Source organism: Sitophilus oryzae, unplaced genomic scaffold, assembly GCF_002938485.1.
Source record: "Sitophilus oryzae breed Bouriz unplaced genomic scaffold, Soryzae_2.0 scaffold_54_pilon_pilon, whole genome shotgun sequence".
Taxonomy (NCBI): domain Eukaryota; kingdom Metazoa; phylum Arthropoda; class Insecta; order Coleoptera; family Curculionidae; genus Sitophilus; species Sitophilus oryzae.
Window position 1 is genome coordinate 385,332 of NW_022147140.1, and position 24,073 is coordinate 409,404.

General features: G+C 30.7%; 2 protein-coding genes across 2 annotated transcripts; one reads left to right on the forward strand and one right to left on the reverse strand.

Moving 5' to 3' along the window:
- The first annotated feature begins 2,190 nt into the window (after positions 1–2,190).
- On the forward strand, positions 2,191–4,660 carry LOC115886981. The gene is made up of 2 exons (XM_030906309.1): positions 2,191–2,539; positions 2,594–4,660. The coding sequence occupies exons 1-2, from the start codon at positions 2,191–2,193 to the stop codon at positions 3,424–3,426; spliced, it is 1,182 nt and encodes a 393-aa protein (XP_030762169.1). The 3' UTR covers positions 3,427–4,660.
- A 13,093-nt stretch (positions 4,661–17,753) lies between these two features.
- LOC115886982 lies at positions 17,754–18,758 on the reverse strand. Its single transcript, XM_030906310.1, has 2 exons — positions 18,173–18,758; positions 17,754–18,118 (listed from the first exon to the last, which is right to left on the reverse strand). The coding sequence occupies exons 1-2, from the start codon at positions 18,339–18,341 to the stop codon at positions 17,754–17,756; spliced, it is 534 nt and encodes a 177-aa protein (XP_030762170.1). The 5' UTR covers positions 18,342–18,758.
- Positions 18,759–24,073: the final 5,315 nt, after the last annotated feature.

Genomic DNA, 24,073 nt, shown 5'->3' on the forward strand with positions numbered 1-24,073 from the left:
GTAGCGTAAGGGAGCGTTCACTCAATAGGGACGTAAAAAAAATATCGATATACAACTTTTCGATATTAAAACAAGTAACTTTACACCCTCTTCCTCCCACTCTACTACAGGCTTGTAAAGATGTCTGATTGAAAATAATATATATTTTGATATTAAAAAAATTAGTCGTTTCGTTCCTCTCTTCTTCAGAGAGGGAGGGTAATATAAAAAAAACAGGGAGATTCATGATTATCCCCACTTACTTTCGCTCCCACTATATCAATGTCCAGTCATATATAGTAAAAACATCCAATAGTAAGTATTAGGTCAGAATGACGGAAGAAAATCATTTAGAACCCCTCTCTCAACAGACCAGTTTTACTGTTCAACATCAATCTATACTTAGTGTATTACAATCTCCTCCTAGGGAAGAAGAAGAATATATAACCTGCGAACAAGATACAAAAGAAAATATAGAGGAAATTAAGCGACTGTTTTGTGCAATTTGTCACGACATGGTTGATTGCTTCGAAACTTGTGTGCCAAATACTTGTTCCCATTTTTTTTTGTTTAAACTGTATATTAACATGGAACGATGTACGTTATGATTCAAAAATGACAACTAAGTGTCCACTATGTGGTTCATATTATAAATATTTAGTGCAGTTTCGAAAAGATATAATTCGATATTACTTTGTCCAGAGTATAAAAAGGATATTAAAATAAATGTGACTATAAATATTTGCAGTTTTATTTGATATCATGTAAAAGTTGGATATAATAATAATGTAAAAATTGATTTGACAATAAATATTATTTAAAAAATAAGTTCTAGAGATTTTATCCAAGGTTCCCATCAATTAAACACTTCATTTAATTCTAAACACACACAAGCAAACAACAACACAACTAGTTTAATATATTATTATCACCACATTTTATCGATATTTTAAAACATTGCTCATCTCTAATATAAAATTTAAAAAATAAAACCAGTACCGCGAAGAGATAGGTTCAACGATCTCAGGGTCAACCTGTTAGCTTGGAACAGCTTGGAAGCAGACCTGCCAGACGAGGTAAAACTCTCGGTCGTACCACTTGCTTGCGAAAGAGAAAAACGATACTTAAATTTCGCGTCCATTACAATTAAGTTTTGGTAAACATTATCTGTGTCAGTTAAAGTTAATATATATTATAGATTTGGTAAGTTATAGTTTTATACCTATTCATTTAATAGAATTAAGACTTTTTTATTCAAAAACTTGTCCAGTTTTTAGTTATATTTTACACTTAAAATAAAAATAACATTCTTCAAATTTAACTCGTTATAAACAAAATAGTAACAACAGTAAAAACACAGAAAAAAAACAACCAACAATTAAACAGTAACTACAATAAAATTAAAATAGACAAAAAAAAACAGATAAACCGCAAAACAGACAACCAAAAACGCTAAAAATTGGCTGTTTAAATTTAATTCACACATAAATAGTAAAAAAAATACAACCAACAACAGTAAAATTAAAATAGAAAAACTACAATAACAAACACATAAACCACAAAACAGACCACCAAAAACGCTCTACACAACAACAATAAAATTAAAATAGACAAAAATACTAACAAACAGAAAGGGATAAACCGCAAAACAGACAACCAAAAACGCTAAAAAACTAGCTGTCTAAATTTAATTCACACATAAATAGTAAAAAATTCAACCAACAACAGTAAAATTAAAATAGAAAAAGTACACTAACAAACACATAAACCGTAAAACAGACAACCAAAAACGCTAACAAAACTGACTACTCAATATGACATAAATTTCTATTCCAAATTTCTTTCATTATCAGATCATCAAAGATGCAACATAATAGTATCTTAATAAAGTCAGTTAAAATAAATAATTCTTTTATAGGACTGAAATATCAACATGTTCAATTGCACATCTTGTGGTAAATCTTTTAGTCGTAAAGATAACGTATTACGTCACATGAGGACTGCCTGTAGCAAGTCAAGACTTTTCAATCAAAGGGTTGCAAAGTCTACTGTGAATGAAAAAAAAGGTAAAACAATTTTCTCGCTAGTTTACAATTTTAGTCTTAAAAATATTTCCTTTTAGAGAGATTTTGTAAAGATTGTAATGTGCCAGTTTTGTCAAATATGTGGGTAGGGCATTTACGATCCAACTTTCACAAAAACAATTCTAAAATGATAGAAGATAAAGGAGTTCAAATTATTAAGTCGGCATCTAAGGAACGAATAGTGTCATACAGAATTACTACAGAAAAAAATATTCTAGATGTAAAACAATATTTTAAAGAATTAGAAGTCAAAATTCTGTGTATACTAGACAACCAACTCACAAAGCATACCCGCATTAAAATCAATATGGAACTTTTTGGTTATTACTATAATCCTACTACTAATAACCATGATGTCAAATCATTCAACACACCTTTTAAAGTAGTTTGTAAAAGCACCGAAATGAAAGATTTGGTAGAAGAATTTTTAATGATTATTGACAACAAGGCTGACGTGTTCGATGAAAAAGATTCCGGTAAGAGATTTTTAATATAAAAATATAAATACTTAATTTTATTTTTTGTTTCAGGATGGATCTTACTTAATTTTCTTTACTTGGAGATTAATATTAATAAATTCAACCCAATGAGAGCATCATCGTTTGTTGAACTTCCTCCTGAGATAGTACGACGTCAAGCTATAGTCAACATTAGAAACAACGATGACTACTGCTTTGCTTGGTCTATAGTAGCAGCTCTTTATCCCCCAAAAGGTGTCGACTTTTTTACATCATCGTATCCACACTATTCAACAGTTTTGAACACTGCAGGTATTGATTTTCCAGTGTCATTAAAAGACATTAAAAAATTTGAAATTCAAAATAATATATCGATTAATGTATACGGTTTAGAAAAATATTTTAATAAAATTTCTAATAGTGAAGAATATGAAGTAATAGGGCCTTTACATATTTCAAGTGATAGAAAAAATGTACATGTTAATTTATTATTGATAAGTGATGATGATGGAAATCTTCATTATTGCTACATTTCCGATCTTTCAAGATTAGTTTCTAAGCAACTGAGTAAACACCATGGAAGAAAATACTTGTGCAATGGATGCCTTCAATATTTTGATACAGAACAAAAATTACAAAACCATAATAGTTATGATTGTGATCATATTAGAATTAGTTTACCTTCTAAAGAATTACATAAGGATAAGTTTGGAAATGTAGCATATGAAAATATATTGAAATATGTAAATTATCAAAAACAAATGGAAGTCCCTTTTGTAATTTATGCCGATTTTGAATGCATTCTGAAACCTTTAAATAATAATGATAATGTAGAAGACCCAAATAGTTCATATACTGTAAAAAAAATTGAACACGTTCCCCATTCCTTTGCATATTACATATAATGTTCATTTGATGATACATATTCTAAATTTGAAAGTTATAGAGGTTTGAATAGCGTCCAAGTTTTTATAGATTCTTTGGAAAAAGATGTGTTAAACTTATACCACATATTTTTAAAAAAAAATAAAAAAATTAATACTTTGACGGAATTAGAAAAAATTAGACACAACTATGCCACAGATTGTCATATTTGCGACAAACCACTTTTAGATGATAAAGTTGCTGATCATTGTCAAATTACTGGTAACTATAGAGGACCAGCTCATTCTTTATGTAACTTAAACTATAAAATTCCTAATTATATTCCAGTTATAACACACAACTTACGTAATTACGACTGCCACCTATTTATAACAAGCCTATGTTCAAATAAAGAACAATTAAAAGTAATTGCACAAAACAAGGAAAAATATATTTCTTTTGAAAAACAAATCCATGTAGACAATTATTTTGATAAGCATACTAAATGTATTAAACAAAAGAATCTATCACTTAGGTTTATTGATTCTTTTCAGTTTCTATCCTTTTCTTTATCAAAACTTTCCGATACCCTAAAAGATGAACAATGTGTAGAAGTAAGAAAATTTTTTGATGATGATGAAAAATTTAGTCTTATTCGTCAGAAAGGTGTATTTCCGTATAGTTATATTGATAGTTTTGAAAAACTAGATGAACAGTTTTTACCAGAAAAAGAAAAATTTTATAATAGTTTAACAGACCAACATATTTCTGACCAAGAATATCAAAGAGCTCTTAAAGTTTGGAAATTATTTGAGTGTAAATCCATAGGACAATATTCAGATATTTATTTGATGTCTGACACAATACTTTTAGCTGATATTTTCGAAAATTTTCGAAAAACATGTTTATCCACATATAAACTAGACCCTGCACACTTTTATACATTTCCCGGCTTATCATGTAAGGCTTGTTTACGTTATACAGGTATAGAATTGGAATTATTAACTGATCCGGATATGTTGCATTTTTTCAAAAATAGCGTTCGTGGTGGGGTTAGTTCTTGTATAACAAGAAAATCTGAAGCAAATAATCCTTTTCTTTCAAGCTACGATGCATCAAAACCGCATAAATACACAATGTACTATGATGCAACAAATTTATACGGGTTTGCAATGTCCCAATATCTGCCAATGGGTGATTTTGTATGGTTAACAGAAAAAGAAATAGAAAATTTAGATATTTTTTCTATTTCTAACACTTCAAATACCGGATATGTGCTAGAAGTTGAAAATCTCCATGACCGTCACAATGATTTTCCTTTTTGTCCTGAGAACTATAAACCACCCAATTCAAATTCCACAAAATTAATACCTAATTTAAATAGCAAATCCAAATATGTTATTCATTACCAGTTATTACAACAATGTCTACAAAATGGACTTAAGTTAACTAAAATACATAGAGTTTTACAATTTTCGCAATCTTCTTGGCCAAAAAATTTTATAGATTTAAATACAACATTACGTAATGAGTTTAGAAATGAATTTGACCGTCACACGTTTAAATTAGCAAATAACGACTTATTATAAAGACTTGTTACAGAATGGGAAAAAAATAAACAAAAAAATTGTGCTGAAAATTTGATTGCAAAACCATATTTCAAAGATTTGACTATTTTCTCAGAAAATTTGGTGGCTATTCAAATGCAAAAAGTATCAATCACTTATAATAAACCAATATACGTTGGATTTTGCGTTTTAGATATATCTAAAACTGTTATGTACGATTTCTTTTACAACTTTTTAAAACCTCTATATAAAGAAAATGTTTCTCTTCTGTATACAGACACTGATTCTTTTATTCTTGAAATCGAAACACACAATATTTATTGTGATATGCAAAAGAATATTCATAAATTTGATACATCCAATTATTTACCTAATAATATGCATAATATGCCAATAACACAATCAGTTGTTGGTAAATTTAAAGATGAATATGCTGGTGAACCTATTACAACATTCTACGGTACGGGAGCAAAAGCCTATTGCATAAAAACTGAAAATAGTCTCTTAAAAAAAGCTAAAGGTATTAAGAAACCTACTGTTAAAAATCAGTTAGACTTTATCCACTACAAAGATGTTGTAGAAAATAACTCTAAAAAATTTTGCTTTATGTATGTGTTTCGTTCTCGACTACATACAATTTTTACCGAGTTGGTAAATAAATCTAAATCGCTAAGTTCAGAAGATACGAAGCGATATAAAATTCCACATGATTATAAAACACTCGCTTGGGGTCACCAGGATATTCCATTTTACCAGTGGAGCGCTGATCATCCCGATTTAGATGTATTTTTTTAATTAATATTATATCAAACATATTGTTAATATTATATTAGTAATAAATTGTACTGAAGCTGTGGTTGGTTCCTTGTGAAACATCGTTGAAATATTAGTATTTTAATAAACAATGATTTCATGATATCATTGTATAGTAAATAATCACAAAATTAATGAAAACTCCATTAAGTTACTACACAGAGAAACAAAAGATAGACGCTTAAATTACATTGAACAGTTAGAAATACTAAAATCTGTTAAAAACGAAAATAATGTTAACGACCAACAAGGATTTCTAAACACATTTTTTATTACCCCTATTGTAAACTCTCTGAACCCACCCCCATAGCAAATATATATATATAGTTACAGTGTAGTTAGACGATTAGTTCTTAAAAAATTCTTGAAAAAGGCCTGACAAGCCGAAACATATATGTAGAGTTAAAGTTACTCTTATTAAAAGTTTTTTGAAACATCTAAAAGCGTGCTTTATTAAAATACTAATATTATATTAGTAGTTTAATCACATATTTTGTTTTAATAAATTATTATATATGTTTTATATAGGTATATAACAAATGTATATACACGTAATTAAGATTATATAGTTGTAAATTTTAGTAATCAATTATTTTAGTCCACCACATATTTTATATTTCACTTGCTAATGTTCTCAAATAAATGTACTTATATTAAGTACATTTTTTTTTAATTAATAGTATAGTAAATTAAGTATAGTACTTATAGTAAATTCTTTTTAAATTATTTTATTTTCTATTGATCGTTCATAAGATGTGTTTGGAAAGCTTTGATAAAGATATCGATAATGTTGCTTATAAAACATATGATACAAGGCTTTCTACCTTTAAAAAATAGAAAGGTAGATTAAAACCTGAGATATTAGCTGGAGCGGGATTTTACTCAATTTTGTTTAGTGATGTTTGCCAATGCTACTATTGTGGAGTTGAAATTTATGATTGGTTGTATGATGATTGTCCTGTCGAAGAGCATTATAAATTTGCACCAACATGTAATGAGTGCTTAAGACTAAACAAAAATATTAATAAGCAACTTTTTACAACGTTTAGAAATAAAAAAAATTGGAAATATAAAAATCTAGCGATTTTAGTAATAATTTATTTCTGTTATCAATATATATTTGTTATAGCAAAATGTATTTATATTAGTTTATGATAGCAAATATAATCAAATGTTAAAGTGCTGTCCTCTTGAACGGATATAAATTTTATATATTAAATAAATCGATACAATGTTTACTTTATTTTAATGGCTTCTCTATCCCATTTAATCCTCCTTTATTTCATATCTCAAAATATTATTTATGTTCATTACCCTCCTAATGTAACATGATGTGAAATATGTTTCTCTAATAAGACAAATATAACCTTTGATAAAAATTGTCAATTTATGAAAGTTGGTTTAATCAATAATAATACATATAGTTTTATATATCCCATAAACAAAGGAGAAAATGGTTTTTTAAAATTTTATATCATTATTCCAATCAAACCATTTTTGATACTAATTGGATTGAAAGATCCGAATTAAAATATTCACATTTTCAAAATGAATCATACAACTATACTAAATTTATTAATGAAAAAAATAATGGATATAACATTTTTAATATCGTTAATCTCTTTTTAACTTTTACAATATTTTTGTATATTACAATTTTAATTATCTTTTTTTATTACATAAAAAAAAAAAAAAAAAAAAAAAAAAATCAATTTCATTTAAAATATTGTTTCTTTGAATGGACAAGCAAATGCGTACGACTTGATGATATGAAGCGTGGGTAAGAATTGTAGGGGTCTTTCGAATATTAAAGCAGGAGAAGAACTTAATGTTACTATTTAGTTCATTCACCACCATGTTCTAAAAACTTTGAAAATCTTAAATTCAAAAATTCCTTCTTTTAAATAAACGTCAAAGTTTGTTATTGTTGGTATAAGTAAATTTGGTGGAAAATTATACGGAAATAATCTCATAATTTTAATGGTCGAAACCATTTCATAGTCGTGGCGGTAAATTTCTAAAAGCTACAAATTGCATATTTCGTACTAAAGGAAGGAAAAAAAAAACACTAAAAAATAAAAGAAAAATAAAGTTACTTGGTTTTAAGATTTTTTTTCAAAGGAAAATGTTTGTACAGTACTGCTGGATCTGTGTCTATGAAAGGAATGCGGACAAAAAACATTTAAATAAACAGCAATATATTTTATACGTCGATTTGACGAGTGCGTCACGGCAAATCGCTCCGCCCACTCATTTTATTGGCTACTTGCAAATTTGTTGAATTTTTATTGATGGGACGCGTCGTCTATTCTTTTACGAAAAACATCGAGAGAATATCGTTTCCCCTCTCACGGATACCCCGTAGCTACAGAACGGACAGACGTACTGTAATTGTTTCAATTTCAGACTTTTTGAGACGGTGTAATTTGAGACGTGTCAACAATAACCAAGTGAATACCAAACTGAAATGTAAGTTCTACGACTGTTGTGGTGTCGTCATCATTCAATCACACCCTGTATTATTTGTTAACCTAATTTTATTTGCAGAATACGCTGCCGAAATTTCCGGAATACAGTTCGGACCACCCTGTATAACAATTAAAACATAAAAACAAATTCTTTTCGATACAGAAAAAAAATAAATGTCATTTTTTCTAAATGGTAAAAAATCGAAATGCGTTAACAAGCTTTCTAATTCGAACCCATAAATTAAAGCGTTCGTAACTACATCCCCGACCGAAGCTAACCACCTTCCCCCAAACTTTCCTCGTCGCGTCCACGGATTACGGAGTATACACCCGAGTCGGATTTTGTGCTCTATGTATCTTTTCACCTCTTCCGCGAAACATTCCGGTACTTAGGGATTAAGTACTTAGGCCACGCCGGCCCCAGATTCCACTGTTAGTTTTACTTTTAATTCCCCTAAAGCGTTCAGGGCGTGTTTTTTTGTGTTTTGTCGTTTGCGAAAGTGTAATCGTCGAAATTATGACAGAATATGTTGCAGATTTTTAGAATTGGTTAAAAAAAGCGTGAAAAATTACTTGTTGAATTTGGTTTAGGGTAAGGCGGGGTAAAATGGGACGTATGAGGTAAGAAAACGTGACGTCATACTAGTAGTCTTGGTTTGTTAATATTAATTCTGTAAATTAATAGTTATTTATTATACAGGATGAGTCTTAAATAGATGCATATATTTTCCGAGCTGGTAGATTTCGATAAAAGGAAAATATTTTCTCTTTTAAGTTTGAATATACACTCTGTATAAGTTTTTTACTTTATTATTTTCATTAATTGATGTTCGAGAAAGAATATTTATAAAAATGAGGAAGTTATACTGTCAGCTATCAGCCGGCTGTCATATTTCGTCCCCATTTCTTTTTGTTTAGCTTTGGGAAATGATAAATTCGTCTATAGATTAGGAAAACCACTTCATCGGTTACTTTTTCCAGGCCCGGCAAAATCCAGAGGGACTTTGTGGATATTTTTATTAATCAAATTGGGATAATCATAGGCATTGGCGTGGATTTTGTCTCTATTTAAATCGTTAAAATATTCACAAAGTCCAGAAATACTGTAACAAAATTAATTTCAGTAATTTTAATTTTTCAAATTTTTAACAAAAGAATTTATAAGGTACTAGCGTGTACCAGCGACTTCGTTCGCGTCGAATTAATCATTTGTAATGGTGATGATAAAGCAAAGCAAGAATTTTCATTAACATACAAACTGGATAAAATTTCTCACATTTATGTCAGCATGAGAAAAAACAATATGGCGATATTATTATATAACTTGGGAATTTGGCTTTCGAAAAATCCGTTTTAATAAAAAATAAAATAGCATGATTTTTTAAAAAATTTCAAAATATGTAAAAAACCAAATAAATTATACTTATCCAAGCGTTTTCCCGAAAGACTAATCGTTTTTTAAATAACAAATATTGTAATATTTAAGGGGCGTTTTCACCCTCTTGGAATTCGAGAAACCCCTCCTTATCGAACCTCTACACCCCACTGTCAATCCGTTTGCCAAAAAGCAGCTTTAAACGTCAAGCAGTTTAAGCAGAATCGTGATTATTCATTGGTCATATTTTATGAAACACCCTGTATAAATTTATAAAAATCTTAAAATATGTAAAATAATAAAATAAAATATACGTGTTTAAGAGTTTTTCCGAAAAACTCACCGGTTTTTAAATAAAGAATATTTTAATATTTGAGGGATAGTTTCACCCCCTTAGAATTCGAGTTTCGAAAAATCCCTTCTTATCGAACCGAAACACCCTAAAGTCAATCTGTTTTCCAAAAATCAGCTTTTTACGTCAAGCGCTTTAAGCAGGATCGTGATTAATCAATGACCAGATTTTTCGAAACACCCTGTAAGAATAAAGGGATGGGGGATGTTGAAAAATGCGCCCTCTTTCGTAATTTTGAGATAGAAATCAGAGTAGGCTAGGAAAATTTCATTTTTTTTCAGCGTATATTTAAGTATTTTCTAGGTTTTTTAATGCTTTAGAATTTTCAATTTCTTTCCTGAAGTCATTAATAAACAAACAATTTGACAATGTGCTACATTATTTTTAAATTAATCATCATCAAACTATATAGCAAAAAACAGGAAATTTTCTAATAGTAAATTAGTTTTTTGTCTGTTCTGACATACATAGTAATATTTAAAAAAAAACAGGGTTTTAATAATTATTTCATTGTCGTGATCCATTAACGAAACAATTATGAAATTATATTATTAACGTTGATAAATAATAACACTAATAATCAATTAAGAATTGAATAATAAATAATTTCGAATATGTACGCTGACATCGTCTACGATTAAAATTAATTCAATATTAATTCATAAATTGACGATGAATTACGAGGTAAGGGACTGAAACTTATGTTTAATTAAGATTAACATTAAGGCCATTAGATTATTAGACGTCCCTTGTGAATTATACAGAGTGTGGTGTTTTAAGAGGTACTAGATAAAAGAAACATATTTTCTGTTTAATGTTTTTAAAATATTTTTTTTTAAAAAGTTTTTCTTCTTATAAAGATGATCCAGGGATATACGATATACTAACTGTACGTAGTAAAGGTGGAGAAAGATTGAGCGGGTCGTTCATTTGAACGAATATTAAAAATCTAATCGTGAGATTCGATTCACTCTTTAGAATATGCTTCGTTCAATTGAGTCGTGGCCAACATGGATCCATAAAATTTGAACGATGAATCGGATCATAATGCGACTCGTTTGTTTCTACTTTCTACTGCTCGTTTGTTCAAAACATCGAGAATTGATTCATTGCTTATAATAAGGTTTATTTAAAAAAATAAATATTAGTTATATACTATAAGCTTGGGTACCCAAGCGGGGGTTTGTAATATAGGAAATAGCAATGATATAAATATAGTAGATACAGTTCATCTATACTCTATATGTACCAATCCTTAAGTGATTCACTGGTTAATCACGATCCTGCTCAAACCACTCAACATAAGAAGCTCAATTTTGGCATATAGGTTGATTCTAGGGTGTAGAGGTTCGATAAGAAGGGATTTTTCGAAATTCCAGTTCCAAGGGGGTGAAACCACCCTCAAATATTACAATATTTTTTTATTTAAAAACGGCTGTTTCCGAAAAAAGCGCTTAAACACGTATATTTTATACTCTTTTTTATTTAACATATTTTAAGATTTTTTAAAAATGTATACAGGGTGTTTCGAAAAATCTGATAATTGATTAATCACGATCCTGCTTAAAACGCTTGACGTAAAAAGCTGATTTTTGGAAAACGGATTGACTTTAGGGTGTAGAGGTTCGATAAAAAGGGATTTCTCGAAACTCGAATTCTAAAGGGGTGAAACCACCCCTCAAATATTAGAATATTTTTTATTTAAAAACCGGTGAGTTTTTCGGAAAAACTCTTAAAACACGTATATTTTATTTTGTTGTTTTACATATTTTAAGACTTTTTAAAAATTTATACAGGGTGTTTCATAAAATATGACCATTGAGTAATCACGATTCTGTTTAAACTGCTTGACGTTTAAAGCTGATTTTTGGTAAACGGATTGACTGTGGGGTGTAGAGGTTCGATAAGGAGGGGTTTCTCGAAACTCAAATTCCAAGAGGGTGAAAACGCCCCTCAAATATTACAATATTTGTTATTTAAAAACCGTTAGTCTTTTCGGGAAAACGCTTGGACACGCATAATTTATTTTGTTCTTTTCATATATTTAGAAATTTTTAAAAAAAAGTTACAGGGTGTTCCAAAAAAGTTAGTGCTTTGATTAACTTGACGATTCTGCTTAAACTCAAACGGATTTTTTTTTCGAAAGTCAAATTCCAACGAGATGAAACTACCCCTCAAATATTACCAAGTTATATAATAATATCGCCATATTGTTTTTTCTCATGCTGACATAAATATGAGAAAAATTTATCCAGTTTGTATGTTAATGGAAATTCTTGCTTTGCTTTATCATCACCATTACAAACGATTAATTCGACGCGAACGAAGTCGCGGGTACACGCTAGTTAGTAATAAAATAAACGATAATTTAACAAATATTATCGTTTAACAAAACTTGAACGTTCTTCTTCATCTGTTCGCCCAGTAAGCCGCCCATTAGTTCCGCGCGGAATCCGCAAGGCGGCGCTCGCTACTACACAACTAATTAACAAATATTCTTGGCGGTTTTCGACAACTTAGCGTCTCGGTTAGCTTAAGTAATGCATAGGTCCTCCGGGAGGGAGCTGTAGCCACCCCCTCCCCCATCATCGTCTGGAAGATGGGGGGAGGTCAGGTCTCTCGGGGGAGGGAAGATATCCCTGCGATAAGAAAGGGATCCTCGGGAAACAACTCCAAAAGACACGAGTCTTCGGCTCATGGATTAGTACGAATTTGAGTTTGTTCTGGTTTGGTTGATTTATTGTTTCTTTTTTCACATTTTTTGGAGTCATTGTTGAGTGATCTGCGTAAATTTTTCAAAATTAAAAACAATATCAGTCTGAAGGAGATTATATTCTCATAAAAAACAAACTGGTCTTAAAAAATACAAAAAAAAATGCGTTTTTGGATGAAAGATGAAGCTTCGTAATTAGAGGATTAAGATAAAGCCATCTTAACTCATCACCGAACAAGTAAAAAATCTTTCATTTAATTTTTTCGATCGTATTCTCAGACACTCGCTTCATTTAAGTTACTCGCTGATGGAATTCTCATTAATATTTTTTAATCGAGAAAACGTCGGAGGGCAAAGTTTGAGAGGGGGGAAGGACAAAAGCCTGAGGATATCTAACGATTTAATCGGGAAACGTCTTTTTCAGGCGCCCAGTTCTCGCCATTTTAATTGGTTCGAATTAACACAGATTTTCTATTCGATTATCGTTATAGTCGCGGGAATAGATTTGCTTTTTCAAATTTAGTCGTCGATAACCTTATTTTTTTCCTTCGGTTCATCACTAAGTAGTTAAGTCAATTTTTATATCTAAAAAAAACACGAATTGATGTTATATTTACGTTTTCTATGTCTGGTAGTCCTAATTTACCATTTCCTTTTCGGTAAAGCAACTACCAAGATAAAGAATGATTAGTCTCTCCAATATACGACTCTCCCCATTCACAAGGAACTTGGTATATGCACTCTTTCTCATGTTTTGATGTCCGTTGTCCTATTTTTCGTTAAGACGCTTCTTAGAGTAGTTCCAGCCGTTTTTTTTTTCAATATTAAGTGACTGTCCTGTATGTAATGCCTATTGTCTAAGGTAAAAACCTCCAGAAACAGTGACAGAAGTTTTCTCTCTCTCAATCGAAAATCCGGAGTTACTTCATGAATTGAAATGATTGAAAAAAGAATGCAACTGTCAATCGGTTCCATTCCAAATTATAAAGCACTTTCCAAAACACTAGAATTATGGCAAAACAGACAAAAATACCTTGGAAAAATATGGTGCCGTAAACTATTTCTGGCGCTAAAACGAAAGAGGACGCGTTAATTATTTTATGAGGGGAGCTTCCGTGAATTTTAGAGAGAAACAAACATATCCTTGTCTAACCCATGTCTAAACCTTCCCAGCGACGGCCATATTTGTCATGAGGAGAATGACACAAATGACAAGAATGACTGTTTCCAATTTTCCTATACCACTGTCACCCCCCTGACACAAACTTGAGGAGCCTCCCTCGCCACCTGGTGAACAGAGCCCCAAAGCATCCGATCATTGTCTATCTATATCATCTATAATCAAGGATAAAACAATCGCTGGGATTTTTTATTTCCACTTTTTTACTTCTAAACAAGCAAAAGTTGCTTATTAATATTTTTGTTTAGTCTTAAGCACTCATTCAAGTTACATGTTGGTGCAAATTTATAATGCTCTTCGACAGGACAATCATCATACAACCAATCATAAATTTCAACTCCACAATAGTAGCATTTGCAAACATCACTAAACAAAATTGAGTAAAATCCTGCTCCAGCTAATATCTCAGGTTTTAATCTACCTTTCCATTTTTAAAGGTAGAAAGCCTTGTATCATATGTTTTATAAGCAACATTATCGATATCTTTATCAAAGCTTTCCAAACACATCTTATGAACGATCAATAGAAAATAAAATAATTTAAAAAGAATTTTACTATAAGTACTATACCCTAATTTACTATAATTATTATCAAAAAAAAATGTTAAAAAAAAAAAAAAAAAAAAAAAAAAAAAAAGTGAAATATAAAATATGTGGTGGACTAAAATAATTGATTACTAAAATTTACAACTATATAATCTTAATTACATGTATATACATTTTTATATACATAAAAAATATATATAATAATTTATTAAAACAAAATATGTGATTAAAACTACTAATATAATACAATAATATGTTTGATATAATATTAATTAAAAAAATACATCTAAATCGGGATGATCAGCGCTCCACTGGTAAAATGGAATATCCTGGTGACCCAAAGCGAGTGTTTTATAATCATGTGGAATTTTATATCGCTTCGTATCTTCTAAACTTAGCGCGATTTTATTTACCAACTCGGTAAAAATTGTATGTAGTCGAGAACGAAACACATACATAGAGGAAAATTTTTTAGAGTTATTTTCTACAACATCTTTGTATTGGATAAAGCTAACCACTTTTTAACAGTGGTTTCTTAATACCTTAGCTTTTTTTTAAGAGACTATTTTCAGTTTTTATGCAATAGGATTTTGCTCCCGTACCGTAGAATGTTGTAATAGATTCACCAGCATATTCATCTTTAAATTTACCAACAACTGATTGTGTTATTGGCATATTATGCATATTGTTTAGGTAAATAATTGGATGTATCAAAATTTATGAATATTCTTTTGCATATCACAATAAATATTGTTTGTTTCGATTTCAAGAATAAAAGAATCAGTGTCTGTATACAGAAGAGAAACATTTTCTTTATATAGAGGTTTTAAAAGTTGTAAAATAAATTGCACATAACAGTTTTAGCTATATCTAAAACGCAAAATCCAACGTATATTGGTTTATTATAAGTGATTGATACTTTTTGTGATTTGAATAGCCAACAAATTTTCTTCTGAGAAAATAGTCAAATCTTTGAAATATGGTTTTGCAATCAAATTTTCAGCACCATCTTCTTTTGTTTATTTTTTTTCCCATTCTGTAACAAGTCTTACACCAACTCTCCTATCCACATTTTCCATTGTTTCTTCCGTATATAATTGTTATTTGCTAATTTAAACGTGTGACGGTCAAATTCATTTCTAGACTCATTACGTAATGTTGTATTTAAATCTATAAAAAAAATTTAGCCAAGCAGATTGCGAAAATTGTAAAACTCTATGTATTTTAGTTAACTTAAGTCCATTTTGTAGACATTGTTGTAATAACTGGTAATGAATAACATATTTGGATTTGCTATTTAAATTAGGTAGCCACTCTTGTGGAATTTGAATTGGGTGGTTTATAGTTCTCAGTACAAAAAAGGAAATCATTGTGACGGTCATGGAGATTTTCAGGATATTCTAAATAAACAACTTACCAAAACGCTACTGAAGCAGGTAAAATTGACGTATCTAAAATAAAAAAAATATCTAAATTTTCTATTTCTTTTCTGTTAACCATAAAAAATCACCCGTTGGCAGATATTCGGACATTGCAAACCTTGTGGCAAATTTGTTTAATCATAGTACATTATGTATTTATGCAGTTTTGATGCATCGTAGCTTGAAAGAAAAGGATTATTTGCTTCAGATTTTCTTGTTATACAAGAACTAACCCCACCATGAACGCTATTTTTGAAAATGCAACAATGTATCCGGATCAGTTAATAATTCCAATTCTATACCTGTATAACGTAAACAAGCCTCTCATGATAAGCCGGGAAATGTATAAAAGTGTGCAGGGTCTAGTTTATATGTGGATAAACATGTTTTTCGAAAATTTTCGAAAATATCAGCTAAAAGTATTGTGTCAGACATCAAATAAATATCTGAATATTGTCCTATGGATTTACACTCAAATAATTTCCAAACTTTAAGAGCTCTTTGATATTCTTGGTCAGAAATATGTTGGTCTGTTAAACTGTTATAAATTTTCTTTTTCTGGTAAAAACTGTTCATCTAGTTTTTCAAAACTATCAATATATAACCATATTGAAATACACCTTTCTGACGAATAAGACTAAATTTTTCATCATCATCAAAAAATCTTCTACTTCTACACATTGTTCATCTTTTAGGGTATTTGAAAGTTTTGATAAAGAAAAGGATAGAAATTGAAAAGAATCAATAAACCCATGGATAGATTTTTGTTTAATACTTTTAGTATGCTTATCAAAATAATTGTCTTACATGGATTTATTTTTCAAAGAAATATTTTTCCCTTTGGTAGTCATCTAAAAAAAAAAAAAAATTGTTCTTTATTTGAACATGTATTTGTTATAAATAAGTGTATATAAGCCTGTAATTACGTAAGTTGTGTGTTATAACTGGAATATAATTAGAATTTTATAGTTTAAGTTCCATAAAGAATGAGCTGGTCCTCTATAGTTACCAGTAATGTGACAATGATCAGCAACTTTATCATCTAAAAGTTGTTTGTCGCAAATATGACAATCTGTGGCATAGTTGTGTCTAATTTTTTCTAATTCCGTTAAAGTATTCATTTTTTTAAATTTTTTAAAAAATATGTGGGTATAAGTTTAACACATCTTTTTCCAAAGAATCTATAAAAACTTGGACACTATTCAAACCTCTATAACTTTCAAATTTGGAATATGTATCACTGGAAACATTTCCATGTATTTCAAAATAGAAGGAACGTGTTCAATTTTTTTTACAGTATATGAACTATTTAGCTCCCGCCATTTGTCATTATTATTTAAAGGTTTCAAAATGCATTCAAAACGTACAAATTAAAAAGGGTTCCATCATTTTGATAATTTACATATTTCAAATATATTTTCATATGCTACATTTCCAAACTTATCCTTCATAGTAATTTTTAGAAGGTAAACGGCCCTAATATTATCACAAACGCACGTCCATATGGTTTGTAATTTTGTTCTCGTGCACAGCAACCAATAAAAATAGCATTTCTCCATGTAAGCTGCCCAGTTGCTTAGAAACTAATATTGAAAGATCGGAAATGTAGCAATAATGAAGATTTCCATCATCATCACTTATCAATAATAAATTAACGTGTACATTTGAATCGGTCATTTCAGAAACAACATGAGTCATTTTTTTCTGAAATTGATATTTCCACAATAATCTTCTTTTTATACACAAACGCACCATTGCGTGCAGAAACAACACCAGTCTTGGCTTAACTTAATGTACTGCAGCCTATAAAAATACCGGATTCCTTCAGAAACCACATGAGTCATGAATATCTCAAAACTGTAATTTTTGACTCATGTGGTTTCTGAAATGACCGATTCATTTTTTCTACCACTTGAAAAATGTAAAGGCCCTATTACTTCATATTCTTCACTATTAGAAATTTAATAAAATATTTTTCTAAACCGTATACATTAATCGATATATTATTTTGAATTTCAAATTTTTTAATGTCTTTTAATGACATTGGAAAGTCAATACCTGCAGTGTTCAAAACTGTTGAATAGTGTGGATACGATGATGTAACAAAGTCGACACCTGTTGGAGGATAAAGAGCTGCTACTATAGACCAAGCAAAGCAGCAGTCATCGTTGTTTCTGATGTTGACTATAGCTTGACGTCGTACTATCTCAGAAGGAAGTTCAACAAACGATGATGCTCTCATTGGGTTGAATTTATTAATATTAATCTCCAAGTAAAGAAAATTAAGTAAGATCCATCCTGAAACAAAAAATAAAATTAAGTATTTATATTTTTATATTAAAAATCTCTTACCGGAATCTTTTTCAGCGAACACGTCAGCCTTGTTGTCAATAATCATTAAAAATTCTTCTACCAAATCTTTCATTTCGGTGCTTTTACAAACTACTTTAAAAGATGTGTTGAATGATTTGACATCATGGTTATTAGTAGTAGGATTATAGTAATAACCAAAAAGTTCCATATTGATTTTAATGCAGGTATGCTTTGTGAGTTCGTTGTCTAGTATACATAGAATTTTGACTTCTAATTCTTTAAAATATTGTTTACATCTAGAATATTTTTTTAGCGTTTTTGGTTGTCTGTTTTGCGGTTTATCCCTTTCTGTTTATTAGTATTTTTGTCTATTTTAATTTTATTGTTGTTGTGTAGAGCGTTTTTGGTGGTCTGTTTTGTGGTTTATGTGTTTGTTATTGTAGTTTTTCTATTTTAATTTTACTGTTGTTGGTTGTATTTTTTTTACTATTTATGTGTGAATTAAATTTAGACAGCGAGTTTTTAGCGGTTTTGGTTGTCTGTTTTGCGGTTTATCTGTGTGTTAGTATTTTTTGTCTATTTTAATTTTATTGTAGTTACTGTTTAGTTGTTGGTTGTGTTTTTTCTGTGTTTTTACTGTTGTTACTATTTTGTTTATATTGTATAATGTTTATAACGAGTTAAATTTAAAGAATGTTATTTTTATTTTAAGTGTAAAATATAACTAAAAACTGGACAAGTTTTTGAATAAAAAAGTCTTAATTCTATTAGATCAGTAGTTCCCAAACTTATTTTTCTCGTGGACCACTTTCAAAATTTTACTGGTTTCGGTGGACCCCCTGCTGCTACATTTCTACCACATTCTTAAAGTCGCCAAAAAATAAAAATTGTGTCACTTCTGAGTTCTGTCCCTATATTCCGATATGTAAAATAAAAACGAAAAATGGTACATTTTATATCACTTTATTTATTAAAAGAATAGAATTACAAGAAAAAATATTAAGGTAATATAGGTTCAGGTCATAATTTTAATTAATGGGAAGGATGTATCTGATGGAGTGTCAGCAAACGATCAATGTTTGGCTTTATTTTTGTGAGCAATAACCGCAAATCCCCCCGCTCTGTGATGTTTAATTTGCTCCTTTTTTTTGTTAAGAGGTTTGTAACGGCACTAAAACTCCTTTCGACAAGGTATGACGAGGGAAAAGCTATTAAAAATTTCCTTGCGATTTCCCACAGTCCAGGATATTTTTCGGGTATTTCTGCTTGCAGCCAAAATGTTGGGTAGCCTTTTCTAAATTTCACCTTCAGCTCCTCATTAGTGCTTAGCTCGAGCAGCTCCTCTTGTAATACAACATTGGCCACTTCCGTTTCATCAAATGGATTTATGATCCATGGTGGTATATCCATCGTCAGTATATCTTCAAACCTGGTTTTGAAGTCATCATGCAGAGCACTTAAATGTTGACTGTAGGTATGGATATCCTCATCAATACATTCTACCTGCGACAAGTTTGGAAATTGAGAGAATTCGCGCCGACTAATGTTTTGCTTCATAAATTTCAATTTCCCAAGAAAAGCCGAAATTATCCCCTTTGTTTTTATTAAATTCAGGCTGTCCCCTTGTAACTGCAAGTTAATATCATTAAATTTTTTAAACAAATCTGTCAAATACGCAATGTCTGCTTTGAATTTGATCAAGTTTTCTTTTAAATCTGGATCTCTACTTTCTAAGAACTCTAATATGGAATCGAAAACAGAGTAAAATCTCGTTAAGCATGCACCTTTCGACAACCAGCGTACTTCAGTATGTAAGAGCAGTCGTTGGAAGTCTTCATCATTTTCGTCGCACAATTGAGCAAATAAACGCGTATTCAATGCATTGCTTCTGATTTTGTTGACAGCTTTTATTACAAAATGAAGAGATTGGTTCAACCTGTCACTTAAATGTTTTGCCACAAGATGTTGTCGGTGGATTACGCAATGAATAGCTGTAAGTCCTGGTATAATTCTTTTGAGATGACTTATAAACCCACGATATCGCCCGACCATTGCAGGAGCTCCGTCTGTTGCCACTGAAATAATGTTTGTAAATGGGATCGATTTTTCCGTAAAAAAATTACTCAGGACATTAAATATTGATTCGCCTTTAGTGTCAGTCTCCAAAGTTCTGGCAAATAGCAATTCTTCGTGAATTTCTTCCTCAACAATAAATCGGACATATGCCAATAGTAATGCTTCATTACTGGGTAACGTTGACTCGTCCAGTTGTATAGAAAAATGAGTTTTTTGCAGATGATTGCACAAAAAGCTTTCGATATCAGAGCTCATTTCATCAATGCGTCTTTGTACAGTATTGTTACTTAATGGAATTCTTTTTAGTACGTCAAATGGAGATTTGTGCAAAACAGTTTTTAAAACCTCTTCAACAGCGGGTAAAATTAATTGTTCTCCGATAGTGTGCGGTTTTCCAGATTTTGCTATAAGTAATGAGATATTGTAAGATGCCCGCAAGCCATCATCGTTACTTTGAGATGTTGAAGCGAACATACTGTGCATGGTGGGTCTCTTTCCATATTTTTCTTTCAATGTTTGAAAATATTTTAAATCTTTACCTATTTTATCAGTATGACACCTTTTTAGATGATCTTCGAGCTTTGATGGTTTCATAGAGTCATTGCTCAAAACTTTGTTGCATAATAGGCACATGGGCAATTGTTTGTCTGCCTCTGATGGAACAAAACCATATTTCAAATAATCGATACTATATTGTCGACATTTTTTCTTTGCTGTAGCCATGTTTCGTGTCAGTTACCTTACCTGTAAAAAAAATGTTTTAGTAACCAAGTTTTTTTCTGAATATAGGTATCACACCGCAGCCTTTGTCAGCACGCGGAAATAGAATTACGGCTTGTAAAGGGACCAACTAATAAACCGCTGAGACAAATACAGACGTTTTCACAAAACGGTATCAATTTTAAAGTACATAATTTACCACTAATTTTTAATAGTATAAATAAAATTGGTGTACTCAGTATCGAATACTGATCATATTTGTGTAGGAAAAAATAAAAGTCGAAATCCCAAAATTGTCCATAAAAACGATAACTAACATTTTATTAAATCAATGAGTTCACGCGCTCCGTGTATTTGCGTATTTTTTGTCTGCGGCTTCATTGTTAAAACGTGACAAACTGGCATCGAAGTCCAAGCCCCGCCCTTTTCCCGTCGCCCGCGCACCGCTCGCTCTTTCCGAAAAAGGAATAGTTTTGATAAAATAGTTACTTCAAAACCAATTTAAAATGATTATGAAATTACTGTTTTATAAAATTAGTAGTTATTTGCAAGAAAAATTACAAAATTAATTGCTCTGCAATATTGCTTATTCGGCCTTTTAGAGAGGCAGTGTTTCTCTCGTGAAAAAAACAATTGAATAAAACGTGCTGTGTTTGTCTTCAAATCGAAAAAAGGACAATTAAAATATCTGTAAGTTACTAAGTTACCTATCTATACAGGCCGTTGTGATCAACCGACTAGTACACGTAAACAAAATACTTAAGTACTATAACAAAAAAAGGTAGGTTACTTACTTTTCTCCGGCACTAGCAAACACAGATATAAATTTTCTCACAACTTTTTTTCCAAATTCCGCCTTTTTTTCGAAATTCCGGAAACAAATGAATGCGTTTGCCTTTGGCATCAAGTATTTATAGTGGTGATCAAGTTCATGTCTGAACAAGCATTAAGCATTGTCGGGCGGATAGCGCTTTGCAAGTCTGTACACGAAATTGTACGTAATATCGAATACGCAAGTTTGGACAAGTAACAGTCGCTTGCCTTATTAAAATATTATCTGCTTAGATAGGTACTTAAAACAATGTAGGTAGGCCCTTATAAAAACTATGCTTACATTTTTGCTCTTTACTATCAAAAGCAGATAAATTTTCGTGGACCCCCATTAACATCTTATGGACCCCCATTTTTTGTTCACGCCTACGTAGACCCCCAGCAAGTCTCCCGTGGACCCCTGGGGGTCCACCTGGACCACTTTGGGAATCACTGTATTAGATGAATAGGTTTAAAACTATAACTTACCAAATCTATAATATATATTAACTTTAACTGACACAGATAATGTTTACCAAAACTTAATTGTAATGGACGCGAAATTTAAGTATCGTTTTTGTCTTTCGCAAGCAAGTGGTACGACCGAGAGTTTTACCTCGTCTGGCAGGTCTGCTTCATGGTACAAAGAATACAAGGTATGATATTGCGCAGGTTGGTCGCTACGTCACAGGTGATAACAGGCGCTATTGGTCAGCACGCTCCGCGCGCCAGTTCAAATCGTCAAGATATTGTTATAAACCTGTTTTTTTGTTTATATACCGTCATTGAATTATCGCTAAGCAAGTTACTGTGGAGCAGTGCGTAGGAGTCGGGCTAGGAAGCGAGAGACCGGAGTTCGAATCTCGGCCGGGACATAACTTTTTATTTATTTTTAAATACTGTTGTATTCTATAGTTTATTTTTGTAGTATAAAAAAAAGAACTATTTATTCTGTTATTTTTTAATCTCCGGTATTAATATAAATTGATTGTTGGTACAATACCTCATTTAATATAAAATAATATTCTACTTTTGAAATGTATCGGGCCCCTAATTGTACCCTAAAAGTAATATATTTTAATGATATACCATATTGTAAACTATTTAATATTTCAGTCACTTAAAAGTTAATTTGCATTGAATAATTGCCTACCATTAAAGGAAATTTGAGCTATATAATCCTTGATGGGCATATTCTGGGTATGCAAATACTTCCTCTAAATTTTGGGTTTCGTTCAACCGATTTATTCTCAAAACCTGAAACATCTACATATAAAAAGAAGCACAGGTAACTAATTATAATAAACTTCACCCTTGGAATTACTTCCACTAATTATAATAAACTTCACCCTTGGAATTACTTCTATCACAATTACAATACATTCATCTGCATTGGCATTTTTCTACTTTTCGATGGGAAACAATAAATTACATGTAGTTAATGTAGTTTATGTAGAGGGTGTAGTTTATGTAACTTATGTATGTAACTTTCAAATATCAAAGGTTTGAGGTGAGGTTTTAATAAGTTGAAGCTTTAAAAACACATAATGTATTTAAGAAAAACAGAAGAAATATGGTTTTAAATATAATATTTACATCATATTATCTCTATTACACCTCATACAAAGGAAAATTATTCATAATATCAATACATAGCTTATTAACGTAGTTTTCATGTAGTTAATGAACGGGAAAAGATGTAGTTTATGAAGAAAAACTACACGTAGTTAATCAGGTAAATTACGTCTTAATTAACTACTTCCGAACCCTGATTACAATACATCTTCATCTGCATTGGCATTTTCTACTTTTCGATGGGGAAACAATAAAATTCCCAACATTTTTTAAACGATGTTACAATTCCTCTTGTGGTTACTTTTCCATATATATCCTCATCTCTGTCCTCATGTGAAATCAGAGGCAATGAACATGAAAATTATTTACCATAAACATCGCAAACTAAAAACCTAATAAACAATTTTATAGGTACCGAATATAGAAATAAATTTAGTATTCTTACCTATTATGGTCCAAAGTCCAAATCCATGGTAATAGATAATTATTATTTTTAAATATATTTTTTTGGAACTTCTGGTTTTAGTAATTATTAAATTAAACGAACTAAAAAGTCTTAAAAATAAACAATTCTTAACCATAACCCCAAAAAATTCAGATCTGTCAACTTTCTTTATTTTTTATTTATTCCTCATTTTCTTAGTGACGTCACAGGTGGTATGCGCGAACTGAACGAAATTGGAGCCGCTATCGATCATACCTTGTATTCTTTGTACGTACCATGGGTCTGCTTCCTAGCTGACAGGTTGACCCTGAGAT

What these genes read in the sequence shown, in the direction of transcription:
- LOC115886982 (XM_030906310.1), bottom strand. Translation starts at nt 18,341, where the DNA reads ATGGAACTTTTTGGTTATTACTATAATCCTACTACTAATAACCATGAT. An exon ending in GTTCGCTGAAAAAGATTCCG is followed by an intron (nt 18,119 to 18,172) that starts GTAAGAGATTTT and finishes TTTTTGTTTCAG; the next exon opens with GATGGATCTTACTTAATTTT.
- LOC115886981 (XM_030906309.1), top strand. Translation starts at nt 2,191, where the DNA reads ATGATAGAAGATAAAGGAGTTCAAATTATTAAGTCGGCATCTAAGGAA. An exon ending in GTTCGATGAAAAAGATTCCG is followed by an intron (nt 2,540 to 2,593) that starts GTAAGAGATTTT and finishes TTTTTGTTTCAG; the next exon opens with GATGGATCTTACTTAATTTT.